Here is a 25,438-nt window from a genome sequence, read left to right as displayed (position 1 = left end):
TAACTGCTGTACTGAGACTTTAGATGACAGGCCAAATCAAATCAAGTTGGAGTGCATTAATGTAATCTTATTGTCTCATATTGTTACACGTTCAAAAAAAATTAGGAGAAAAAAAGTAATATAGTCCTTTTACATTACGTAACATCATTGAGCAAATAAATTGTTCTGATTGAAACAATCGAATAGACAAGAGATTAGAAACTGTATTTGTAAAGGTTCTTCAATATTAAAGAAATATTCCTAAAGATTAATATTATCTCATAATCGGTCTCCCACTGTCTGTATACCTCTGCTCTTAATAGTTTTGCATACCAAAGCTTTGTGACGTCAAATACGTTGACCCGGACATATCCTCGACGTAAGAATGAATGAACTCATCATGTTGATATTATCTCATCGGTCTCCCACTGTCTGTATACCTCTGCTCTTAATTATTTTTGCATATCAAAGCTTTGTGACGTCAAATACGTTGACCCGGACATATCCTCGACGTAAGAATGAATGAACTTATTGTGTCATCCCCCGGTTTGCCGAAGAAAAAAAGAAAACATTTGTTTCTATCCTGTACTGTAAAATACCAGCTACTCAAACCAGAAAATATCACTAACAAACACAATGGGTATTCATTTATTAGATAATCATGTGTATCATTCAACAAGTTAACATACATATATTTTGGCACATTAAAATAAATTTAACCCAATAGATAACAAAGATTAATTAGCATTTTTAAGAATTCGGGAATCCGTAAACGGAATGCATATGCTAAAAGCAGCTTGCGCATATGTGTCAAACATTTTTTCTTATCCATGTATCTACTTTAAAAAGTTTAATGAGTAGAAGAAACAAGATCCTTGTGATACATCAAGATTTTCATTAAAAATGCATTAGATATGAATGAACATTGATGTCTAACCTGTTCTATCATTGTCCATGTTCAGTGAACCGTGAAGTTGTGGGCCTTATTTTTAAAAGGATCATTTCGTGGGTAACAGTGTACAATGTACTAAATGTCAAGTTCATTGGACTTCAGCTTCATCAAAAACTACCTCAACCAAAAAAACGACGGACGGACTGATGGACTAGTACATTGAATGAACGGATGGGTGCATAGAAAACAAAACTTTAAAAGGTAAGGAAATAAAAAAAAGTTATGGCATGTTGATAGATTATGGTAGACCATAGACGTTTGATGATCATGGTTTAAAGTAGAATTGTTGACGATTGCACGTCCTTCTAATTTTGTAAAATCTGAACTTTGAAAAATATCGATTGTATAAGGAAATGTCTAATTGGCTCTTCCTTCGAATGATACATGTATCATCTGACTTTTGACTGTAGACTTTGACACATGGGAGGTTTCAAATACGACGAATAAACTTGTTGTTCCCATAATCTCTTTATTGTCAATGGATTTGGAATATCGGAGTTTGATACTGTAATTGTTCTACTTGTTTGTTTACATTCACGTTATGATAGTTAGAAAAATAAGATAGATAAAATTTAAATGATAGATATTATAAGCTATCGTTTCCAAAAGAACACATTCCGCCATCAATTAATGTAAAATTAATAACGTTATTTTCTTTTATTTATTTGATCGGTTAATTTTGTCATCCTATATCATAAGTTAACGAAAAACTAAGAAAGGAATGCGATATTAGCTATTAAGTTATTTCAATCACAGAGTATGGGATTGTGTTATTCGTACGGCATAGAACCACCAAAATGTGTCAAATCTTTTTAAACATTTTTCATACAAGAAGACGATAATCATTGTCATGATATATATATTTAACAAAACAAATTTTACATAATTATTGTATTAAAAACCTTTCCCGTGGTAAATCATTTTTTTTTTAACTTTTCCGCCATCATGAGAACTTGATCAATACTAATTTATATTAACACAATCATAAACAATACAAAAAATGAACAAAATAAAATGTGTAGTTATATAGACCAGCTATATAACCATTTTCCAAAATAGTGCTGTCCTATTATCAAGACTAATCCGAAGGACTGACTTTACCATCTCCTTCCTTACAAGCTATCCAGCAACCAAGAAATATGATGACAGCCTATTTATAGAATTAAAAAAAAAGTTGAAAAGGCACGTACAAGAAGCGAGGATATTTTCTTCATAAGTTTTGTAACACTACAGTTATTTTTTAAATGCCAGTTTATGTTTACTGGGCTTAACAGTAGATAATAGAATTGAAACTAAAAGAAGAAATTAAATTATTTTTTAATGAAGTTTCTTTGGAAATTGCCTGTATCAGGTGAGGAGTATATCAATTGTTCCACATGTCATGTTGATTGCCAGCGTTTGATTTTGTCTGTTGAATAGGCTTGTTACAACTCTGTTCATTAAAGTTGACATTTATTTATATTTGAAGCAATCGTCTTTTTTTTTCTTTTTAGTGTGCAAGATGGAGATATTTAGAAATCTTACAATATTACTTATACGTTGAGATATTTTTAAATTTCACTGCGTTTATTCAGCTCACATAATTGGGCCTATCAGTGATGCATTACATACACAGCAAAGTGGCCCTGCTGATTAGCTTGCTGTTTCAATATTCATAGTACCTCTCTTTAATACAATAATAAATAATGGACAATATATAATGCTGAGTTTGTCTAGCGCATATATTTTTTTACTACTAGATTCAGTTTTGGTAATTAATAGCACTTCATTATACTTATCTAAAATGTATATTACGCTCACCTCAATCAATGACATTAGTATTACAACAGTCATCACAATTTTATTGTATTTCTCCACATATGACCACAGTACGTCATAGCAACCCTTTAAAATATTCAAAGTGTTTCTTAGTTCTTGTTGCTTTGATAGGTACTGACAAATTATATATTACAAAAACATTAATATCTGTATTTTCAAGCGTCGTTTTCTTTATTAAAGTTAAATAGTTGTTTCGGGGCTTAGGATTTTGGTTTTAGAAGCAATAAAGTGTATGCCTAGATAAAACACATTAACTCAATTAACCATAAAATATTTGTTAAATAATGTTCAATAAAAAAGTCTGAAAATGTCTTGTTTCTCATGTACAGAAATTACGATGATTAACTGTTCTTTCTTTTGACTGAATGTTTCTAATTAGCAGGGTCAAAATATAAATCTCAAAGAATAGAGTAATAAAACGATAGTTTAAAAATCCTTATCTACGTTTTATACAATTAAAAAACTTTTTTTGTATTGTATCCGAGTTTATGGTGAAGGTATATTTGAGACGCAACAAATCAATATTGTCTTTTTTTTCATATTTTACCTCTGTTATTTAATCGGGACGTTATATTATCCTTTGTGAAGTCAGGAGTTTCACTTCGAAGTTTGCATTATATTTTTTGCGATTTCTAATACTCATTTTCAACAAAATGATACCTAAACTTATCTTTTGAAGTTATTAAGTACTTTTTGAAGACTTACAGTTTTGGAATTGGAATCTGCTATCTTCGGAGAAATAGCACAACTCAGAGCATTTACGTTTAGACTCGTTGCAGTTGGGATAGTCTTACAACATGCTAATGGTGATGTTAAGTCTTGCGATACTGTAGACACTGGTTTCTTATCCCAACTGGTACAAACCTTAAAATCATCACTACTATCAACTCCACAGCAAGAAAACTAAAAGAGATAAATTGTACACAATGTTTTACTTTAAAACTCTTTCACATAATATAAAATGTATAAAACATATATATTTTGATTTGATTTCTAATTATAGCAAATGACTATAATATAATGTTGCCATTTTAAAAAGAAACAAATATTCATTATAGATAGTTAGCTATAAACGGATTATATAATTTTTTTATAAAATAATTGAAGAAATCAAGTAAACAGGTAGACATAGCTATTTCATATCATTCAAAATAGACACAGTTTATGATTTCTTTAAACTCCGGTCTCAAAACTTGATAACGTTGTCCTAAACCTTATCTGTATTTGAATTTGCAGTGCTGAACAACATAATATAAAGCAATCAATATCTGGACTAAGTGTCCTTACAATTGTCTTCAGCTTTAATTGCATGAAAAATATAAACTCATCAAAAGTAATACCACAATTGTTTTTCCCGTATAAGTCTTTGTTAAATTTGCACTTTTTGAAAAAAAAATAAGAATTTATCTTTCAAATAAAGAAATACATGGCATGAGTAAAGGTTAATCCTGTCCAGTACTTTAGATCAAATTTTACATAACATTTCATTGCATATAAGAAAATAACTGAAAGTCAAACAATCAATTGTTCATTTATTGTATACATTTGTACATGGTTTAGTAACCATGGTGACCAAAGAAAACAAATAAAAAATAATGGTGCTTTGAAGCACTCAAGATATGTTTATGATTCAGTTGCTGCAATACAATTGGGATTAATTTCCTACAGCTGTCAAATTCAAGAGAAATGTTTTGTTGACACTCTTTCGTATGCACCTGGATGTGTCGTACTATGATTTGGTGGTATAACGCAATCACACATACCAAAAAAGAAATTTCGTATGCCAGACGCGCGTTTCGTTTACTAAAGTCGTATAAGTTAAATAAAAAATATTAAAACGCCAAATTAATTACGAAGTTGAAGAGGATTGATGAATTTACAATTTTTCTAAATACAGCTTGTGTTATCTATTCCCGAAGTAGAAAAGCCTGAGACTTTCTAAAATTTAAAGTTTTCTAAACTTTTGACTTTTAAACATGACCATATCAATGATAATTTTTGTCAACACAGAAGTGTTGACCACTAGACTGGTGATACCCTAGGAGAGAAAGAAAATTCCACCAGCACTGGCATTAACCGAGTGGTTATAAATATATTCAACATAGATAACAGGATAGAACGTTTGTATGTTAGTCGCGAATATCGCGAACTACAGAATCATCAGTAACGCTTGAACGAAATAAGTTCTTTTAAAAAAGCTGAAAAAAATTAGATGTTAAGAACAAAGGCTTTATTTCGCACCCGAACTTGCATTCATAGTCAACTCATTCAATTCTTTTAACGTTTTGTTAATTTGATTGATATTTAAAGTAACCAGTTGCATTATTTTGGAATATTATTTGCAGTAACATAATTTTTATGTCACTAGGACGACATATTATTATCAAAATTTCCACACTTGACCTAAAATGGACATTTTTCGTCGTTGAGCAACATCGTCCCCTCAAAAGATACTGTATGCACATTAATATCTTTGTAAAAAAAACATTTGATAGCACAATATCGATTTGGTTACAGCTCTTGCTTCTATCTAAATATTATGATATTATTTCGAAAAGACAAAGTTGGCAGGATTTTTTTTATTTTTTACTATATATGAAAAGAAAAATTAAGCTCAGATGCGAAAGTTTCATGATGTATCTATTGATGTAATGAATATGATTTTTTAACAGGTCTTGTTTAATTAAATGATAAAAAGGGTACCATTAAAAGGTGAGACGAAAAACAATCACATATAATGCAAAATAATTTTATCAAACTTTAGTGCCCATTGCCTGATACTAATGTCCCAAACCACTAACCTACCATGATTTTAAGTCGTTGTTTGTCGGTGGAAATGATATATAGAAATCATGAATTCTTCTCTTAAAAATCAGTTCGGAATATTATATATCCGTTGGTGTATTAGTCTGCTATATATCGCTAAATTAGGAATAAAATCGATTGTATATAAACATATTTGTTTTATTTACCTGCTGCATAGCAAAGTTCCATGCCAGACTTATGAAATTGACGCCCTTTAAACCTTTATATGAATCTTTAATTGTTGTTTTCAGAATTGGCTTCACTTTGTTGTCGATCTGAAAGCATGTTCTTATATTGTTATCTATTGTTAGATTTCGGTATATAAATAACATTAAACAAATAAATTAGCAATAAACAAAAATCTGTTACAAACTTACAATTTGATGCGAATCATTATGAAAATAAGCATTTAATTTATAATTTTATAATAAACACCACAAATTGGTCCGAGATACCAATATCAGCATGAGGGCCTTTAGTACCGAGGGATAATATTGGTCAAGGGTGATACAGCATGTGATACAGATTTTGCCATGTTTTATACGCTTTATCATATATTTCAACAGGAGAGTATATATTAAATGCTTTCTGGTCCCTATCACCTGGGTAAACCTCACTTGTACTTTTGTCTTGTTTTAAAAGCTATAAAAAAAAATGCTCATTTTCTACTCCGAAGCACTTGGGTTACCTAACAAATTGCTTGTTGTTTATTGTATTGTTTGTGTGTGTTTTGTATGGTATTTTATTGCGTTCTTTTTTTTTAAAGTTGCATTTCGCAATGGTGTGCCAGGAAATATAAAAACTCGCCGTTTGTGGTGTCACGTGACAAACACTGACGTCATTCTATAAATCGCGACACGCCCGAATAACGGTTCATTTAGGATATATTTTACGGGAAATGATTTCTTGAAAGGTTGCATAAAAAATAGGGGTATGATCAAGCGTGGGCATTACAGTTGTGCGATATAGATTAAACTGCAGGCTATTTATCAAATATTCAAATTTCTGTATTACTACTAAATATATGATAAACGAATATAAAGTGGGAAAAAGCTTCATTATCATAAAATCATGAAATCAGTACTTGTTTATCTCAATACAATTTAATATTTGAATTAGTACAAAGTTCGCTTATGTTGAAAATTAGATAATTTGATTAATAAGAAGCAATTTCTTCTTTAGATAAAATTTGATTGTGAATATAGTTACACCGTAATGTAATTAAATTAATGATTTCCTATACAATTAATGATGCTGAAAAAGAAAAGCAGAAATTTTAAACTTACTATTTCTCTTTTGTTCAAGTACAAACCCGCCACGGTAACCATGGCTACCAAGAGTATGAATATTATTACACTGTACTGCAATATAAGTATGACATTTCATTATTCTTATACATGTAGTTTCTAAAAACATATTTATTATTAGTAATTCTAGTACTCTTCAATTGTTTCGGGATTTTTCGAGTCAAAATATGAATTAACCCTTAGAAATATAAACAAAATACATACAATTGCATTAGTGAAACCCAAAATCTCGGAAGCAGTCCAACTGGACCTATTTGTATTATCAAATAGAAAAGTTCGGTTGTTAAATATTGTTTTTACTAAATAGATCTAGGATATTTAAGGAACAGTAAATATATCAAATTGCTTTAAAAGACAAGAAAAGAAATTTAAAAATAATGTTGGAGAGAAATCACCCTAAATTAGTGTAATTAAAAAGGAACACATATGCATCGATTGATATGAAATCACTGGTTTCCAGCAGTATCTTCAAACCAGCGTGTATATATTATTTCTTATTCGTAGAGTGTCCTTTTAAGGAAAGAGATATTTTTAGAATATATTCTGAAAACGATCATTTGACTCTGTGATTGTAAAAAATAACAGATTAATCTCTTTATGACTTTACAATTAGCAAGTGATAATTTTAAAATCGAAAAGTAAGCAAGCGTTTTCTTCTGAACACGCTTTTGTTTACTACTCAACCTCTCATTTTTAGTTTTGCTTCCTACTTTTATCTTTTGATCTTCCGTTCTTTGAGATATATGACAAGAACTACATTGCATTGTACTACTAGAATTGATTAAAGGACTTGGTCATGAGTATTTAGTAAAACTCCTGACCGATAATATTAACGATATTAAAGGAACAATGAACAATAACCGGTAACACACTTTCAATTTGATGAGACCTCATGCTTGCACAGAAATATAAGTTACAGTACGTTCATATTTGAAGAATGAAAACTTACTAGAAATAGGAATATCTTGATTTTGTAACAAGCTCCACAACATCCAAGCAATACAATAATCAACATTACAGACCCGACAATAATCAGAGCTATAGCCACATCTTTTAGAATGCTCTCTGCTATCTCCACTAACTCGTCGATTTCCTTCAAATCACTGTCAGATGGTGCATGAACACCTAAATTTCCAGAGGCTACGAAATGGAAAAGTTATTGATTACATTTTCAAATTCAGTATTTATTGCATATCAAAACAATAAGATGATAATGCATGTTAACAAGTGGAGAATATGACCACCGGTAACCTTTTCTTGTTATCGTCTGTACTTTCATTGACTAAAACAGTCTTTCGGTTGTCTTTTGATCCTTCTTTTTCTTTTCCATTTAGTGCATTAAATTTGAAGTTAAATTAATTGCGCTTTCAAATCAAAACATTGAGTTAAATCTATCATTTTTTAAATAGAAGACTATTGGTTTTCCTGTTATAAAAAACCAGCATAATATGAAGGATAATATTTGGCTCGTGTGGAAAGACTGATTCGATAACCATAAACTTTTCACTATCACAACCGAGTCTTTTGGAAATAACAGTGCTTACAGAGGCTATATGGACAGTTTCATAATTTTGAAGTTACCTCTTTTAAATGCGCGTTTAAAAATGTTATTAAAATTATATTCTCATCTATATTATCATTAGTGTACGGCATTAAATCAATTGCATAAACATAATTAACATTGTAAGAATACGGCGTTTATAATTTTTCACTATTGCCATATTTCCTAAAATTGGATCTTATATATATACTGGTCTTCTCATTATCTGACATTTATTATCGATATTTGATTATGAAGAAGAGGATGTGGGATGGCAGACATCTGAAATGATAGTTTGGTTTACACCATAAATAACAGTCTAAACCTTTGTTATTTAAGATGTTTTAAAGGTCCGTGTATAACCTTTTTAGGAACTACAACACCCCGTATAACCCCGATACAAATGAATCCGGACGTTGACGCGTTCGAAGCGATAATCAGGACAACATTTGGGATGACAATTACTTTGAATGCCTCTCTAGAACTTATTTGAGTATATATAAATATGTCAATGAGCATGTTAGTATCTTTATTCAATTATACAGTTGTTGTAAGTTTTAGATATTGTATAAAACGTTTGATTAAACTGCTAGATGCAAAACGCACAGACATGGTGCAATTTCATACGGTTTACGATGTAAACAATGCTGAATATCTTTTCGTGCATTCACCTTTGAGAATTAATACCTTAAGCAATACTAAATAACTATACATTGAATTACTACGTGCCTTCAAATGTGCCCTAGAACTTAGAATAAACGCAATATCATACAAAATAAATTTTCTCTGACTGTATTGTTCGTTCCACCAAATGTGTCGCGTTCGTTGTGCGTTTTGAAATAATCACTCTACAGTTCGTTGAAAAAAACCGTGATAAACACTTTCTTGTCAAGGTTTTCGAGATGGTGTCGGCGACCCTTTTTCTGTATTTTATTGTAAATGTTTATCTGTTAACTTAGTCAAAGTAGTTGAACTTAACATATCTGTCATACAAAGCCAAAATTGAAATATGTAACCCGCGTACATCTGCGTGGAATGTTTCTATTGAAAATTGAGACTTTAAATGTTTTTCCAGATGAAATGAACAGTTAATAAATATATTCCAGAGGAAAGAAAGTTTCAAAAAGTATAGTACAGTCATTAAAACTTTAATGACTTCCTTTTCACAATTTGAGGCTCTTCCAAATGCCGGTGTTGGTCCAAATTCGCCTAGACGAAAGCAGACATACATGAAGGAGCTCGTTGAACTTAATTTGCCGAATGCCATAGATGACATTCCAACTGCTTTAATTTTTTTATTACTTTTGTTTACATGTGGAGCTTTGTAGATGTGATGTGATGGCCAGTGAGACAACTGTCCATCAAAGTTTAAATGAAGTTGGCGTATAAACTATTATAGTCCAATGTACAATATTTAACAATGAATAAAACCTATACCATACAGTCGCCTAAAAAAGGCCCCGATATGAAAAAAAAATATGAAAAAAAACGATAAAACTAACGGTTAATAAATTATAACTTATGAACTATGTAAAGAAGAAAAAAATGACAGATCTATATAACCAATGTACTACAGGATTCTGAAGTTGGACCGACAAAACCAAGTGCGGCAGGTTTAAACATGTTTGCCCCCAACCCTCTCCTTAACCTAGAACACTGGTGTAACAGCACAACATGATAAAAAAGTTCAGTTGCAATTAGCTAAACTCAAAATGTCGGTACAAGACACAAAAACCATATACATAAAATATCGACAAAGGAGTAATTGTAGTAACTGATAGTTATTTCAAAGCGAATTACAACTAAGAAGTAAATCGTGTATCCAAAGTGTTTTAATCAGTATATCCTACGCTTTTAGGTAAAGACGTAATAAAACGCACGAACTTGTGCAACGCCAAATATGAACAGTATCGAGAGCATGTATGGTATTATGAGTTCTCATAAGTGTGCATGAATTGAAATAATGTTAAGTGACCCCTCTTAAGTGATGTTTTGATTTAACAGGTAGAGCAAAACTTTCTATATTGTGGCCAATTGTTTTTTATTTATGAAAGAATTTGGTGAAGGGTGACTGGGAGATATACTATAAGTAATGATCACTTTGGTCTTTTTCCGATCGGCAGTAAAAACTGACTGAAGTTGGCCACCCATTTAGTTGTGTGGGATGTAACAGTACACAGTCACGTCCTGTCCGAATGGGAATATAAAATTCAATGTCTCGTGTAAAGAGAGTACCACGCTAACTACACAGTACGAACCCCTGCAAAAACTTCAAGAGAGGTCTATAAATAGCCTGTTGAAAGGCACCATTTGTGTCCTTATAAAATATACATCATTTTATCCAGTGGCAATCCAAACATCCCTGACGTAATTCCGGAGGGTCTCATCACAGGACTTACATGTATGTGTTGCTACTTTGTGCTTATTCTGAACATGCATGGCATATTTGCAAGTGATCGTTAAGCAACCAACAATCAGCCATTACGTACGCGTGTCATAAACAAATAAAAGGGTCCATATATTGTTAAGTACCAACCCACCACCTAACCGTACATTGACTGTTGTATGGTAAACACTTTCAAATATGCTATGAAATTAGAAATCGGACGTGTGTATCTGTATGCTTTGTCATAGTTGCATCTGTTGAGTTATTGTATTTTCCTACCAATTCACACTTTTGTATACATGAAGATTTTTTTAAATGTAAAAATTTCCTCCAAGTGTTTTTCGACAATACAACTGACATTATGGGTTGATGTCTGCATGTTATGGTGGTAAATTATTATTTTCAAACATGCATATTGGTTATAATCATATCAAAGCATAATCTAATACATGCAAAATTCATTGACAAACGCAATATTTTGTCAACGAAGCGTACAGTATAAAAAGGTGTAATGACAACGAAGCGTACACAACATGAAAATAGAGACATTTTTAAACGTGTATTTTTTTGTTTCTAGATACAATATAAACAAACGATCTTTATAAGTTTGTTAATTTATACTATGAAGTTTTCAAAAATGTATGTTTTAAAAACTATGAGGTACGAGAAACTTTAAGTTTTGAATGTTTAAAAATACCAATCACGTTTTATCATTGATATCGTCGTGCGTTTTTTTATGTTTGTATAAAAAAATGTCACATTTTTGAAAAACCTTTTAGTAACTCATGAGTATTATGGCAAAGAATATATTGGCGCGAAATATACGAAGAATAGATATTTGATTGTCTTTAAAAGTATGAATTCCTTACTGTCTGAACTCAGTGATATACGGTGTGCTCGACTCGAACGCGTCAACGTCCGGTTTCATCTGTATCGGGGTTATACAGGGTGTACAAGGTAAAATAAAAAGGTTTAAAAAAAGAAGGTTGCCGTATGTAAGTTGCACAAGTACTATATTTTGAACAAGTTCGAAAACGATAAGAGACCTCCAATTACATTTTGTTTTATACTTACATTTCATTATTTCCGAAATGCCACCTTTCACAGTATTTAAAGCGTCATCGAGATATGGTTTGATTTTTTCAAATCCAAACTTCAGTACCATTCCAAGTGCAAATATCACAAGTCCAATAATCTAAAATAAATTTAGGATAAATATACCTTATTCAATGAAAATGATATAGCAGGGACACCTTAAATGATTACTTTTCAGTATAGATTTGTTTCTTCATATAACTTCATGTTTGTATATGATAGTGAATATAACAGCTTGCCAAAAGAGACACAAGGATTAAGATACATTAACGGGAGGTCACTGTACTGCCTCAACAATGAGAAAAGCTTATAAAATAGTTTGATATACAATGCCCCGACACGTCACTACGTAAAACAATTCAAAGAATAACACCAACAATTGAAGCACGAGTAAAACAGTTTATGAAAAACAAATATTTCGGTATCCAGTACGGACAACCACTGAACTATAGATTCCTGACTCGGGACACAAATAAAATATGTTTAGAAATACTAATTTAATAAAGTTACTTTTTGATAACCAACACCAATAGTGTAATGCGAGTGTTTTTTTTTTATAGATTTTATTTGTTGAAAGCTGAAATACCACGTCGCACAACCTTAAAATGAACAAATCGGTTCTTCGCCATGATTAACTCTCCCACTGGTAATGACTGAATTATTCGGTTCAGGACCAAAAAATGAAAACAACACGTTATAAATGTCATGCGTATGAGGCACTTTTCTTGATTTGCCTTCACCAGGAACGTTCAAAGTGAAATTTTTAAACGCCAAGAAAGTTTTAGGACTGAAAACTGAAAATCATTTTCATCACCAAAAACTGATGAGATGAGTTTAGCAAAATAATTTATTTGCTCCTCTCCCCCTTCATTTTTTAGCCTCTTTATATACCCATACATATCTTTTATTAATTCACATTTTCCGTTTACTTTCTCTTATCATAATACATTCCTACAGAGGAACAAAAATTGTTTATTTTGGTCTAAATCTTTAATACTTTGATGTAAATTCAATATTTCAAATACTTTGATATTTTACTAGTCATATACATGTATTTCTGTCTATCTCCCAGTGAGAGTCTTATATATCTATAATAGGGATTAACTGTGTACACTGAGATATGAAAAGCGATAATTTAATGATAACGGCGTGGCTTGTCACCGGTGGTTACCTGTTGTTAGAGGACATTCATTTAAAGTAATATCAGCCGTGAATCGTACTGATAGTTTTGTCATCTAAGGAGAACTTAGAAACAATCGATCATGTTCCGGCAAAATATGATATTTTGGGGGGATTATATACATATACATGTATATACTTCAAACCTGTACAATAATCAAACCGTATAATTTATAAACAGAAAATCTATTGTGCTTTTTATGCTAATAAGACAACAAGAGACCAAATGACACACAAAATAAACAACGTCTGGTATATGTCACCGTGAAGGCATTTATCAATGATCGAAGCTTATACCGCATGGGACAAAAAATGACAAAAAATGGAAAACAAGTCATACGAGAAAACTAACGGCCTGGTTTATATAAGAAGATAATGCCAGAAAAGCAAATATTTACACAGCAACAAACAACAACCACTCAATTAAAATAGCTCCTGTCCCGAGACAGCCACATTACAGAATGTGGCGTAAAGGAGTAGTGTGCGCAGAACCCTTTTTGAACATGGCACAGTGGTGTAACAGTCCTCTATAAGAGCAACATAACTTGTGCTTTACGTTTAAGATTAACACAAAGAATAAATACATCAAACAAAAACAAAGAGGGGACGTGGACTGGTACCTGTAAATCCCAACAAAAAAAGACATTAACTACAGATATAAAAGTACCCGCGTTCTGCCGACAGCTGGTTCAAAGCAAATAACAACTTATATAAAAAAACATGCATCTCAGACTTAATTATCACTCAGTATACATCTTACATCCAATGTATTTAGAAAAGATGTCATAAACATTCGGAAAAAAATTCAAAGTAAGTTCCTTTTGTTAAATTTCTGCAGTATATTTAGAACATTCTTGATTATTCAACGAAAGAATATTATTAAGATATCGCAATGTGTTTAATTGAATTCAGCTAAGACGGGTCTTCATGAGGTTGGTCGAAAACTGTGATTTATAACAGTCTAAAAACAAGTCTGGTGCAAAAAGTGTCAATAGGAATACCTATAACCTGCCTATAAGCTTTGTATAAGTATGTATATAAACTCATCATAGATACCAGGGTTAAATTTTGTATTTATGCCAGACGCGCGTTTCTTCTTCAAAAGACTCATCAGTGACGCTCGAATCAAAATAGATAAAAAGGTCAAATAATGTACGAAGTTAAAAGCATTGAGGACCAAATTTTCTAAAAGTTTGCCAAATACAGCTAAGATAATCTATTCCTGGGATAGAAAAGCCTTAGTTTTTCAAAAATTCAAATGTTTTGTAACCAGATAATTTATAAATATGACAATATCAATGATAATTCATGTCAGCACAGTCTGTGCTACTGGGCTGGTGATACCATCAGTGAATTAAAACTCCACCAGCAGTGGCATCGATCACGTGGTTGTAAACAAACTCATCATGGATACCAGGTTACATTTTATATTTTATCTATAACTCTGAATAAAGAAATTCTAACTGTCAACATCAAATTGGTCTTTGTCCTAAAGATAGTATGCACAGTATAAGATGTAATCCTCTCTATTAATGACCTTCTTAAAATTATTTGGCAAAGACATGTCCTTCATGTCGATTAATTACAACTATTGTGAAGACTTCTTTCCTCCCCCTTAGCTCAATTGGTGACTGTTTAAATCATTGACTGATCCTAACAGCAACCTATCAACATTTACCTCAAAAACAACATTGGACCTAAAAGATGATAGTTGAAAAAGACAATCCTCTACAACGTTTACGTTCAGACGTTAAAATATACTTGCACAATGTTCTTTATACAAAATACACATTTCAATTTAAACAAGATAAATTCCATGACGATCAGTACTAGTATAGAGCAATTTTCTTTGCTGATGATACTGTTGATCCCTCGCGATCGCAATACATTGATGTCGTAATGTATTCATTCACGATTCGTTGTATTGTGTGTTTTCGTAATAACAGTCAGGACACTGAATATGTTTTTTCATCTATGCAAACACATGCATACATAATATATAATGGATTGTTGTAACTAAACGTATTGATTAAATGATGTTAATATAAATGGATGTCGTTTTAAAATTACTTTATTTTAAATTTCCCAGAGCCTTTAGATATGTTTGCTATGTTTTTATACAGTAATAAAATCGATCTCGGTTAATTCATGGGTCCATTAGGTGTTTTGTTATACTTCTGACACAATACTCTTCTTTGTCTGTTGATTTTAATTTGTTATATTTATTTGAACCAATAAGAAGGTATAATCTTTTTGAATGAACAGTGAACATCTATAGCTTTGGTTTAATATTTAAAAACTTGGTGGTTTCGCAAATTTTGCATTTTGTTAAAACTTAAAAACTAAATAATGAAATTCTGGAACATTGGATTATTACTACAATTGCTTACATTTATTAACATTGTTCATGCACAGACAAGTGCTGATTTGAAAGCATTACATACAGATTTATTCAATAACTACAAAAAAGAGGTGCTTCCAATAGAGAATACTTCTAAACAGTTGGAGATAGATGTCGTTTTTTACTTGACGTCGTTGAATTCATTTAACGAGGTAGAAGAGAGCATTTCTGTTACAGGAGCATTGTATACCAATTGGACAGATCCGGACCTCAAGTGGAATTTAACTATGTACGGAAATGTGGCTTTCACTGTTATTGATTCAGAATCTGTATGGCTACCATCAATGTTTCTTGTCAACAGAGTCGACTCAATGAATCCTGTTGGAGATGGTGTTAAATTCCCGGTGACTATTTCATACACAGGACAAGTAGCTTACAACACTGGTGGAATTCTAAATGCTAAATGTCAAACTGATATATCAAAATTCCCATTTGACAGACAAACATGCACTCTCGTCTTTATTCCATGGGGGTTCTATGCGAATCTGCTGACACTTAACTCCCTTTCCGACAAGGCTCTATTGAGTTTTTTCTCACCAAATTCGGACTGGAAACTGGAGGATTGTTCTACAAGAACTGTTATAGAAAAAAATGTATACAGTCTATTTTACGTGGAACTTACGATCAAACGCGAACCATTATATTTCACAGTAATGATAATTGTACCAACTTTTTTATTTTCGTTGTTGAATCCTCTAGTATTTGTACTTCCGGTCGAATCTGGAGAACGGGTGTCTTTGTCAGTGACTCTTCTACTGTCGTACACCATTTTTTTAACTCTTGCATCAGGTTCCATTCCGACTGCTTCAAAACCGATGTCCGTTTTATTGAAAGTGATGGTAGTTCAGATCGGAATCAGCGGAACAATTGTAATTGGCACTATCGTCAGTGCAAAATAATTCTATCTCGAAAATGACAAAAAGATAGGATATATAATGAATTATGCTATTTCGAGATTGAACAAGAGTAAGAAAAGCGTTGAACGGGTAGATGAAAATAAGGAACCTTTTATAAAAGCGAAGTACGGGTCGGCCGTAGTTGATTCCTTGTTTTTCTATGGAACATACATTGCAATTATTCTCATATTTTTTAGTTATTTTTCTTATGTGCTTCTTTAAATATCATCTTGACCTATTTTTTGTACTCCATTTCGTCTTCAAGTCCGTTTTCGATATGCTACAAATCTTGCAACGACTCGTGATTTTTTTAAAATCAGTTTTGCATTTTGTATTATTCTTAGACAACAAATTCATAATCAAGACACCGTTCGGAAATGACACAAAGGTCAGATGCAGAGAAAATATTCAGTAACAAAGTAATTCTCAATTATAAACCAGGACATGTTAAAATTAAGTTTAACTGTGGACTATCCCTTTAAGTCTTACTTTATTTCAATATAATATTAATCAATTACATGCTTATATTAAATATACATATTTCCTTGGCTTTGTTGGAATAGTCATCGACGTGCAGCAGAATATAACGAATGGATGATTCCGTTAAGTGAAAGCCATATTCATCATCAAAAATTTCACCAACTGCTTGTCCCCTTATTTTTATCGCCTTTATCTACCAATGATTTATCATTTGTTATTCGACATTTTTCATTTACTTTCTCTTATCTCACTATGTAACATACAGGAACAAATATTGTATACTTCAGACTAAATCATTAATACTTTGATGTAAATTCGATATTTCTAATACTTTGATATGTAACAAGTCATATACTTGTATGATTGTCTATCTCTTGGTGCGAGTCTTACAAATCGATAAAAGGGATTAACTGTGTACACTAAGAGACATGAAAAGCTCCAATTCAAAGATAGCGTCGTGGCTTGCTACTGGTGGTGTACTGTTCAGTAAGAAACATGCATTTACATACATATCAACCGTAATCTAAACGGATGTTTGTTTAATCTCTAAGGCAAATTTTAAAACAACCGACAAATTTTAGAATATAAATGATCTTTTTTCGGAATATTTATATTTACTTCAAATGTAGAAAAAAGCTTTATAATATAAGTATGTATTACATCTAAAATTGTAAATGAAGAGACTTGGTTTTTTTTAAAATAGACAAACTGCCGATTGGAATTTTTCATCAGTATATCATTCATTCCCTGTGTGGTTTGTCATCCTGACTTTTAATTAGCTGGGTTTAATAATTTGGTGAATATGCCAGAAAATAAGGTTATTTCCGAATGTCCTTTGTTTAATCCAGTTCCAATTAATGTAACGACTTTCGTCACGGATTTCATGTGAACAACATTTGACTTTCCGAAAAATAGTTCCCATATATAAAACCTCTTCGAACAGCAACCTAAAAACAGTGTCCTAACAAAATTGAAAAAAAATCAAATAACAACCAACTGCAACGGTCTTAAAAGAGTAATACCAAAATACAGCTTCCAAACCAAATTAAAATAAGTGAAGTTTATAAAAACTGACAGAAAAGTTTCTTTTTCCAATATTCATATTTGCTACATTTACTTAATGCTTTTTAAAGGTTAGCCATGCATAATTTGAAAATAAACATATTAATCAAATTCACAAAATCAGCCATAACTTACTGGCTTTTAGCAATAATTAAGTAGTATTTGTATGAAGCCATTTTGATAGCACGCGAAGAAAATGATGTGATGGTAAAAATATGACAACATATTCAAACATAAAACTTCCCTTCCTCTTTCCGCCACTAAAACACTGAATGTAACAATTAACAGAATGTGTGATTATCATGAGCAATACGGCTGGTTACATGCGTGAATCGGGATCTGTTTACGCCATTCGTCACCATTCTGCCGATTGAGTACCTTCATCTTACCTTCGTCACAAGTCGGCTGATTAAGTACCTTCATCTTACGAAAAGGAGAGTAGCTGGTTCACCCGTGGATTACCAGTTGCTGCTTGCCCTTCCGAGACACCAGAGATCAACACAAACTTTTGACTTTCAAAAAGCCCCATAGTTAAAGTATATTAACTAGTATAAACAAACTAATTCCCTTATCATAAAATAGATAAAGGAAGATGTGGTGTGAGTGCCAAGGACCAAATGCCAATTTATAAAAGTTAACGCATTATAGGTCAATGTACGGCCTTCAACACGGAGCCTTGGCTCACCATTAAAGTCTTGTTTTGCAATGACCATTACTATTTGCGTTGAATTCACCAAATCCGATATCAGATCACTCGCCATCGCAATCTATTACTGTCGTTACATCTTCATTCACGATTATTTTTTATCGTGTGTATACGTGATAAAAATCAGGATGCTGATTTTTTTTTAAACTATGCAAACACAAGCATAATGTAACATAGAGTGATTAGTTGAGAAATCCCGTATTGATCCCGTGTTGTTGATGTAAATCTAAATGGATTTCATGGAAACACTTCTATTGTTTTATCCCAAGACCCTTTTAAAATGTATATTCTGTATTTTGTACAATCATAAAATCAATCAAGTTTGTATTATGGCTCCATCATGTTTTTGTTACATCTCGGGTCTGATTCAATTTTAAAGGCGGTTCTTTCGTTGTCATTGTTCATTTTTATTTGAATGAAACACATACATACTGTAAAAAAAGGTTAGTTTGACGTAAATCTAAATGGATGTCATGAAAACCTTTCTCTTGTCTTATTTTAAGAACCTTTTAAAATGATTGTTCTTTAATTGTAGTAATAAAACAATTATAAAATCGTTGTAGTTTATATCATGGCTCCATCTTGCTTTTGTCCCATCTCGGGTCTAATTGTATTCTTAGGCGGTTCTAATGTTTTCATTTTCATATAAATTTGTACCAAAATTCAAGTAGAAGAGTGTTGTCACTTTAGCTAAACAGCTAACATCGTGCAATTCATTTCGCTTTATATTTAACAACTTGGCAGTTTGGCAAATTTTCATTTTATAGAAAAAACTATAAGCTAAATAATGAAATTCAGGAACATTGGATTATTATTACAGTTGCTTACATATATCATGATTGTTCAAGCACAGACAAATGCTGATTTGAAATCATTACATACAGATTTATTCAATAATTACAAAAAAGAGGTACTACCAATAGAGAATCCAACGAAACGGTTAGAGATAGGTGTCGCATTTTACTTGACTTCATTAAATTCATTTAACGAAGTAGAAGAGAGCATTTCTGTAACAGGAGCAATGTTGTTCAATTGGACTGATTCGGCACTTAAGTGGAATCCAACTACGTACGGAAATGTGAGTTTCACGGTTATCGAATCAAAAGATTTATGGCTTCCATCAATTTTCCTTTCTAATAGGGTCGACTCAATGAATCATGTAGGGGATGGCTTAAAATTCCCGGTGACGATAACAGCCACAGGAGAGGTGATTTATTTTCCTGGTGGTATTCTAAATGCTAAATGTCAAACAGATATATCAAAATTCCCGTTTGACAGACAAACGTGTACTCTCATTTTTATTGCATGGGGATTTATGTCACAGCTGGTGACACTGAACTCTGTTTACGACGAGGCTCAATTGGTTTATTTAACACCACATTCGGACTGGAATCTGGAGGAATATTCTACAAGAACTGACATCGATTTTTATGGGTACAGTCTATTTTTCGTGGAACTTACGATTAAACGCGAACCATTGTATTTCGCAGTAATGATCATTGTACCAACTCTTTTATTTTCGTTATTGAATCCTCTGGTGTTTGTACTGCCGGTCGAATCTGGAGAACGCGTTTCTTTGTCAGTGACTCTTCTACTGTCGTACACAATATTTTTAACTCTTGCATCAGGTTCCATTCCGACTGCTTCAAAACCAATGTCCTTGTTATTGATAGTAATGGTAGCTCAGATTGGAATCAGCGGAACAATTGTAATTGGTACTATCGTCAGTGCAAAATACTTCTATCTCGAAGATGACAAAAACTTTGGATATATTATGAATTATTTAATCGAAAGATTGAATAAGAGAAAGAACAGTGTTGAACCTATTGATGAAAATAAGAATGTTTTTAAAACAGCGAAAGCCGGTTCGGCCATACTTGATTCCTTATTTTTCTACGGAACCTACGTTTCAATCTTTCTTATATTTCTCAGTTATTTTTTCTATGTGCTTCTTTAATCGCCGTTTTAAGCTATTTCTATTCAAGAGATAATGTACTTCGTTTATCGTTTGTTGCGATCACGTCTTAACTTATTTCTTGTGTATTTTTTTCATTGTGTTCTCCTTAGTTTGATGTGTCAGACTTGCTGTTTATATTTGAATATATAGCAGTCCCTTTTATTACTATGCGGAACTGCTACAATTGGAAAAGTGAACAAAATGATAAGCCACAATGGTTTAACAATAAATCGGGAATTGACTTTTTTCCAGTTTTGATCTTTCATATTTCTTAGACGACAATTCGAAACCAAGATACGTTTGTTTTGATATTTCTCATGTGTCGTTCTTGCTGAAATCGATATTTCTTAATCGTCAATCCTCGGGTGTATCTGCTACTCTCGATAAATGAAGTTACGGAATCAGCCGAGTTGTGACGGATGCGATACTTCTGTGCAGTGCTTGGAACTGACACAAAAGTAAAGTGTAGAAAAAATGTTATTATTTCAAATCAGGTTATGTGAAAACAACTCTTCATTGTAAACTAATATTTTAATCCTAACTTTATTTCTGAATAATTTTAAACATTATATGCTTTTTGTTATCAGTGAAAATATGCATCATGTGCAGATTTCAAAAAATGTATACAACATTAGTGTGCATTGACTATAGCAGACATTTGACAATTTTCTAGTTATGTAGATCTTATACAAAACAATATTTCAATTACGAAAATAACTGCTAGTATAAATATTGCATGTGTATTGTGACCGATTAATAATATCAGTAGTTTTTTCAAAAGCAATACAGGTTAAAAAAAATTACATATACAATAAAATAGCATCAGTCATATCGACATGTGTTATACAATTGCAAACAGTTTGTATCATTGAATCATTGACGGAGAATGACAACAACTAATAAAATATTGAAATATGAGCGTTATATTATGAATAACGATATCATTAGCTAAGACAAAATCTATTTTCTAATTTGTTGATCTCCATACCTAAAGTATATATCAAGGTTAGAATGGATGATATTTCAGTGGGCAATTATTATAAGATTATAGATGTTAAATTGTCTTGCCAATGAGCTTTGTGTACACCTAAGTTGATCAGTAATTTGGTGAATCAATTTTCAATAACATCCATGTCAAATATATAGTAGGAAAATGTCCTGCTATCTTGCACTTGTCTTTGAATTCTTTTAGTGTAAGACATTCTCTTGATACAAAATCTTTTTTAAAACTGAGAATATAAAAAAATTGGCCTTATCCTTTTTATATGTGTAGAATTCCCTCCGATTAAATAGCAGGGCGCTGTTATTATCAGATTGTCTGTGTTTGGGCATTTCTAAAACGCTTCCTGTAATTTATTAGGCCATTGTGGTCATTATGTGGTGGTGTGACTAGTATCATCCAGTTAGCACGTCAACACATTGTGTCTCTTGTCTCTTGTTTCAAGTTTTTGTATTTTCATACATCGTTATGGTTTCCAGATTTCTTTTTTTCATTTAAACTTCTAATCCCGTTATTCCTATAGTTGTTTCACCTTTCTATCAAGCCATTGCAATCGATTATAACTTACCGTTTGCTGTTTTATTAGTTAAGTTGCTTTTTATATTTTTTTCTTAATTTTATGAACTAGATTCCACGCATTTCATTTGACTTTTATTTCCTTGACATACATAGAACTATGCAATGGATGGTTGTGTTGTCATTTCTTTCATTCTCTAATGTGGCTTTGTCATATCATAATAACTAACGAGTTTTTTTCTGATGTCTAGACGATGTAATGTTGATTTTACTATATCAATTTCTGATAAAGGTGGTTTGATCTAATTCCTTCACCGGTTTTGGCTATACCTTTTTATTTTGATCATTTTGTTGGTTTATAGTTCTCCGCCTCTTTAATAACCTGTTGATTATCAAATATTTTGGCCTCGAGTACCAATGCAGAGATATAAATTGTAGAAATGCGCATATCGTGACGAAAAATTGGTACCGTTTATGTTAAACCTGGTTTGATCTAAGTCTTAAGTAATCTGCATGGATGGTTTGCAAGATCTATTTAGATGTGACTGCCTGACTGTACTTGATGTTTTAAAACTAACAAATGTACAGACTTTAATAAAATATGATAAATTAAAAAAAAAAAAAAAGATGTGACTGCTTCTTGTTGATTCTTCGGCTAATTGAGTAAAACCATAATTGTAAACTTATGGTTTATGGTAAAATACTGGTTACTAGTATTCGTTTTATGGTATTTTTCTTCCAATCCAATCCTGGTAGGATGAAATTTACAGCAGATAACATAAAGGCATGCATTGTTTCTTATCGATGCTCTTTCTTTACTTCGGTGAAACTTATTACTGTTTTTTCGTTTGGTGCCATATTCCTGATTGTTATAATTATAACATGTAGATTGGTTGATTGTTAAACGCCCTGCGGCTACATATTCGAGACATTTTCTACATCTTCAGGACAATAACACATGTAATAACATAACGCCTTGTAATAGAGGCCGTCAGGGATGAAGGTCGGGGCAATTAGAAATGTCCATGGAAAATTATGCTATATTGGACAGAGGAAGAAAGTTTGTCTTGCAACAAGCACTGTATGAACATTTCAAATGTTTCACCAGTCCTTACGGATCCCACAAATTCAAAAGGAGTATGTTAAATGCGATTTGCAAGGTCTTGCGCATAATAACAACTGAAATCAAGTGTTCGGTTTTACAACTTTAATACCGATTCTAAAATCGTATACAATACGCAAGAATCTATTCGTATAGTTCTCGTTATTACACGAAGAGTGCTCGTATAAAATCGTAACAAACATGTAAGCTGAAAAGCCAGTCAAGGTCGTTAAACACTTCCATATATATAGCACTCGTTATAATCCGTAAACAAATCGTTAAGTAGTTTTACAGAATATGAAGCTCACATTTTGCCACTATAGTATGAGAAAATCTCAAATATCAAAATTCAACCAAGACATAATTTCTTAAACAGATAATGACGTCTTTATCCCAAATCCATTGAATGTTGGATGAGTACTGATTGATACTGTAGTCAATCTTAGATTCATATTTTAATTAATTGCTATTTGCTTTAAACTAGCTGTTTGTAACTGCAAGTCATCTCAGAAATGTAATCATAGTCTTTTTTGTATGGATGTAAAAATACTCGTGTTTTTATTCGATATCTTTCTGTTTTGTATCGATATGATGAGTATAGAAAGTTTCAATCGATTTTAATAGTTCTTGCTTTTGTTGTAAATATTACACCACTGTTAATGCAGAGTTTGCGCCTTCAAACTAGTTAAACCCTGTCATACCATGTAGGTGCCTGTCCATAAGTCAGGACCCTGTAATTCAGTTACCGTTGCCGTAAATCATTTTTGTTTTAAGTTATGTACATTTTTATGCCATGGCCTTGTATAGCGGCTATTCGGTATGGATGTTGCCCATTTGTGAAGTTCGAATAATGACCTATAGTTGTCAACTTTAATTTCATGTGGTCTTTTTGAATTGTTGATAGTTGTCCCATTGCCAATCATACCACATCTTCTTATTTTTATATATACAAAGTCTGGTCTTCATGAACTGGTCATGACGTTACAGGAATGATGTAATCGATCATCTACAGTCACCGATATTAGAGTATAGGCCTGAATACTTACTAGTGTTTCATACCAGCAGATTGACATGCATCGCACTGGCCGATACTTTGTTTTAAATATTTGTATATATGCTATTTCAGAGCCTTTTATAGTTTGATATGTGGTATGGTATTTGCTCATTGTTGAAGGCCGACGGTTCCCTATAGTTGCTTACTTCTACACCATTTGGATTCTAATGAAAAGTTGTAGTATTGGCAATCATACCACATGTTCTTATATTTATAATATTTTATTTTGACTATTTTTACCCGTATGTTTGTTTGTTAAATAAGTCTAAGGTTAATTAAATGGTGGTCACTTCCTGTTTGATAATATTTTCTTGCAAATAACACATTAATTAACAATTTTATCATATTCAACCAAATAGTGACTTAAAATATACATATTGTGTCTTTATAGTTTGTAGATCCTTGCAAAAATACAAAATTCTTTATTTTCAAAAGATTTTCTTAAGATTTCTTGTGTTTGATTTTAACCTTACAGTATAAAATTCTACCACAAGCGGATAACACCTCTGGCTTATATGCTGAAAAAGGCACAGAATGGCATAAATATGTCTTAGATCTGGTTTCAACACTCGATCATTTTCCATTTAGTTTGTTTTAACTTTGGATAATTTTGTTAGACCAAGTCATACCTGTGTTTCATTTTTTGGATTGTTGATCTCTATTTTATCTGCTTTTTATTGGGTGTTTGATACAATAAAGGGTAACATATATAAAAGATAGCTATAATAGTTAATGTCTAATTGTAAAAATAATGTTGTTTAGTAATCGAAATGTGTATAGTTGCAACATTGCGTAGAGACCCACGGTAAAATGTTTACTGGTTAAAGAACCAAATGTTTCAAATTTATGTGGCGGGGTTTATCTTTTTGCTATCATAAAACAAAACACATCATGAAGGCTGTGCAATATGTACCAATTAAATTAAACGCGTGGAAAGGATTCATTCAACAAAGGAGTAACCTAGAAAGGATAAATTGTGTGAAGACCTCATAAAATTGCATTAAAAAGACATCTTTTAAAGTACTTACCAAAAAAATGACATTTAAAACAACAAGTAGTATTCGCCCACATTTTGATATATAGTCCATGATTTTTTGGTAAAATGTTATGATCTGCTTCTGGTCGTAAACAGTGGTAAACAAAAGATAATTGTCTTGGTTTTGCAAATATTGAAAATAATGATTGTCAATGTATCAATACCGG

The 25,438-nt window shown here is 32.0% G+C and overlaps 1 protein-coding gene across 1 annotated transcript; it reads right to left on the bottom strand.

Moving 5' to 3' along the window:
• Positions 1-612: 612 nt before the first annotated feature.
• Positions 613-25,438, bottom strand: LOC134723239 (CD151 antigen-like). Its single transcript, XM_063586861.1, has 8 exons — positions 25,264-25,438; positions 11,862-11,982; positions 7,811-8,001; positions 6,841-6,915; positions 5,722-5,829; positions 3,455-3,652; positions 2,732-2,815; positions 613-2,081 (listed from the first exon to the last, which is right to left on the bottom strand). The coding sequence occupies exons 1-8, from the start codon at positions 25,321-25,323 to the stop codon at positions 2,010-2,012; spliced, it is 909 nt and encodes a 302-aa protein (XP_063442931.1). The 5' UTR covers positions 25,324-25,438; the 3' UTR covers positions 613-2,009.

Source organism: Mytilus trossulus, chromosome 6 (genome assembly GCF_036588685.1).
Source record: "Mytilus trossulus isolate FHL-02 chromosome 6, PNRI_Mtr1.1.1.hap1, whole genome shotgun sequence".
In the NCBI taxonomy this organism is placed as follows: domain Eukaryota; kingdom Metazoa; phylum Mollusca; class Bivalvia; order Mytilida; family Mytilidae; genus Mytilus; species Mytilus trossulus.
This window is presented reverse-complemented; position numbering and strand designations above follow the sequence as displayed.

Excerpts from the sequence above, each read along its gene's own strand:
- LOC134723239 (XM_063586861.1), bottom strand. The coding sequence starts at position 25,323 with ATGGACTATATATCAAAATGTGGGCGAATACTACTTGTTGTTTTAAAT. Across the intron at positions 2,816-3,454 it reads CAGATTCCAATTCCAAAACT|GGTTGCTATGACGTACTGTG; the intron begins GTAAGTCTTCAA and ends AATATTTTAAAG. Across the intron at positions 2,082-2,731 it reads TACTAATGTCATTGATTGAG|GCTGTCATCATATTTCTTGG; the intron begins GTGAGCGTAATA and ends TTCTATAAATAG.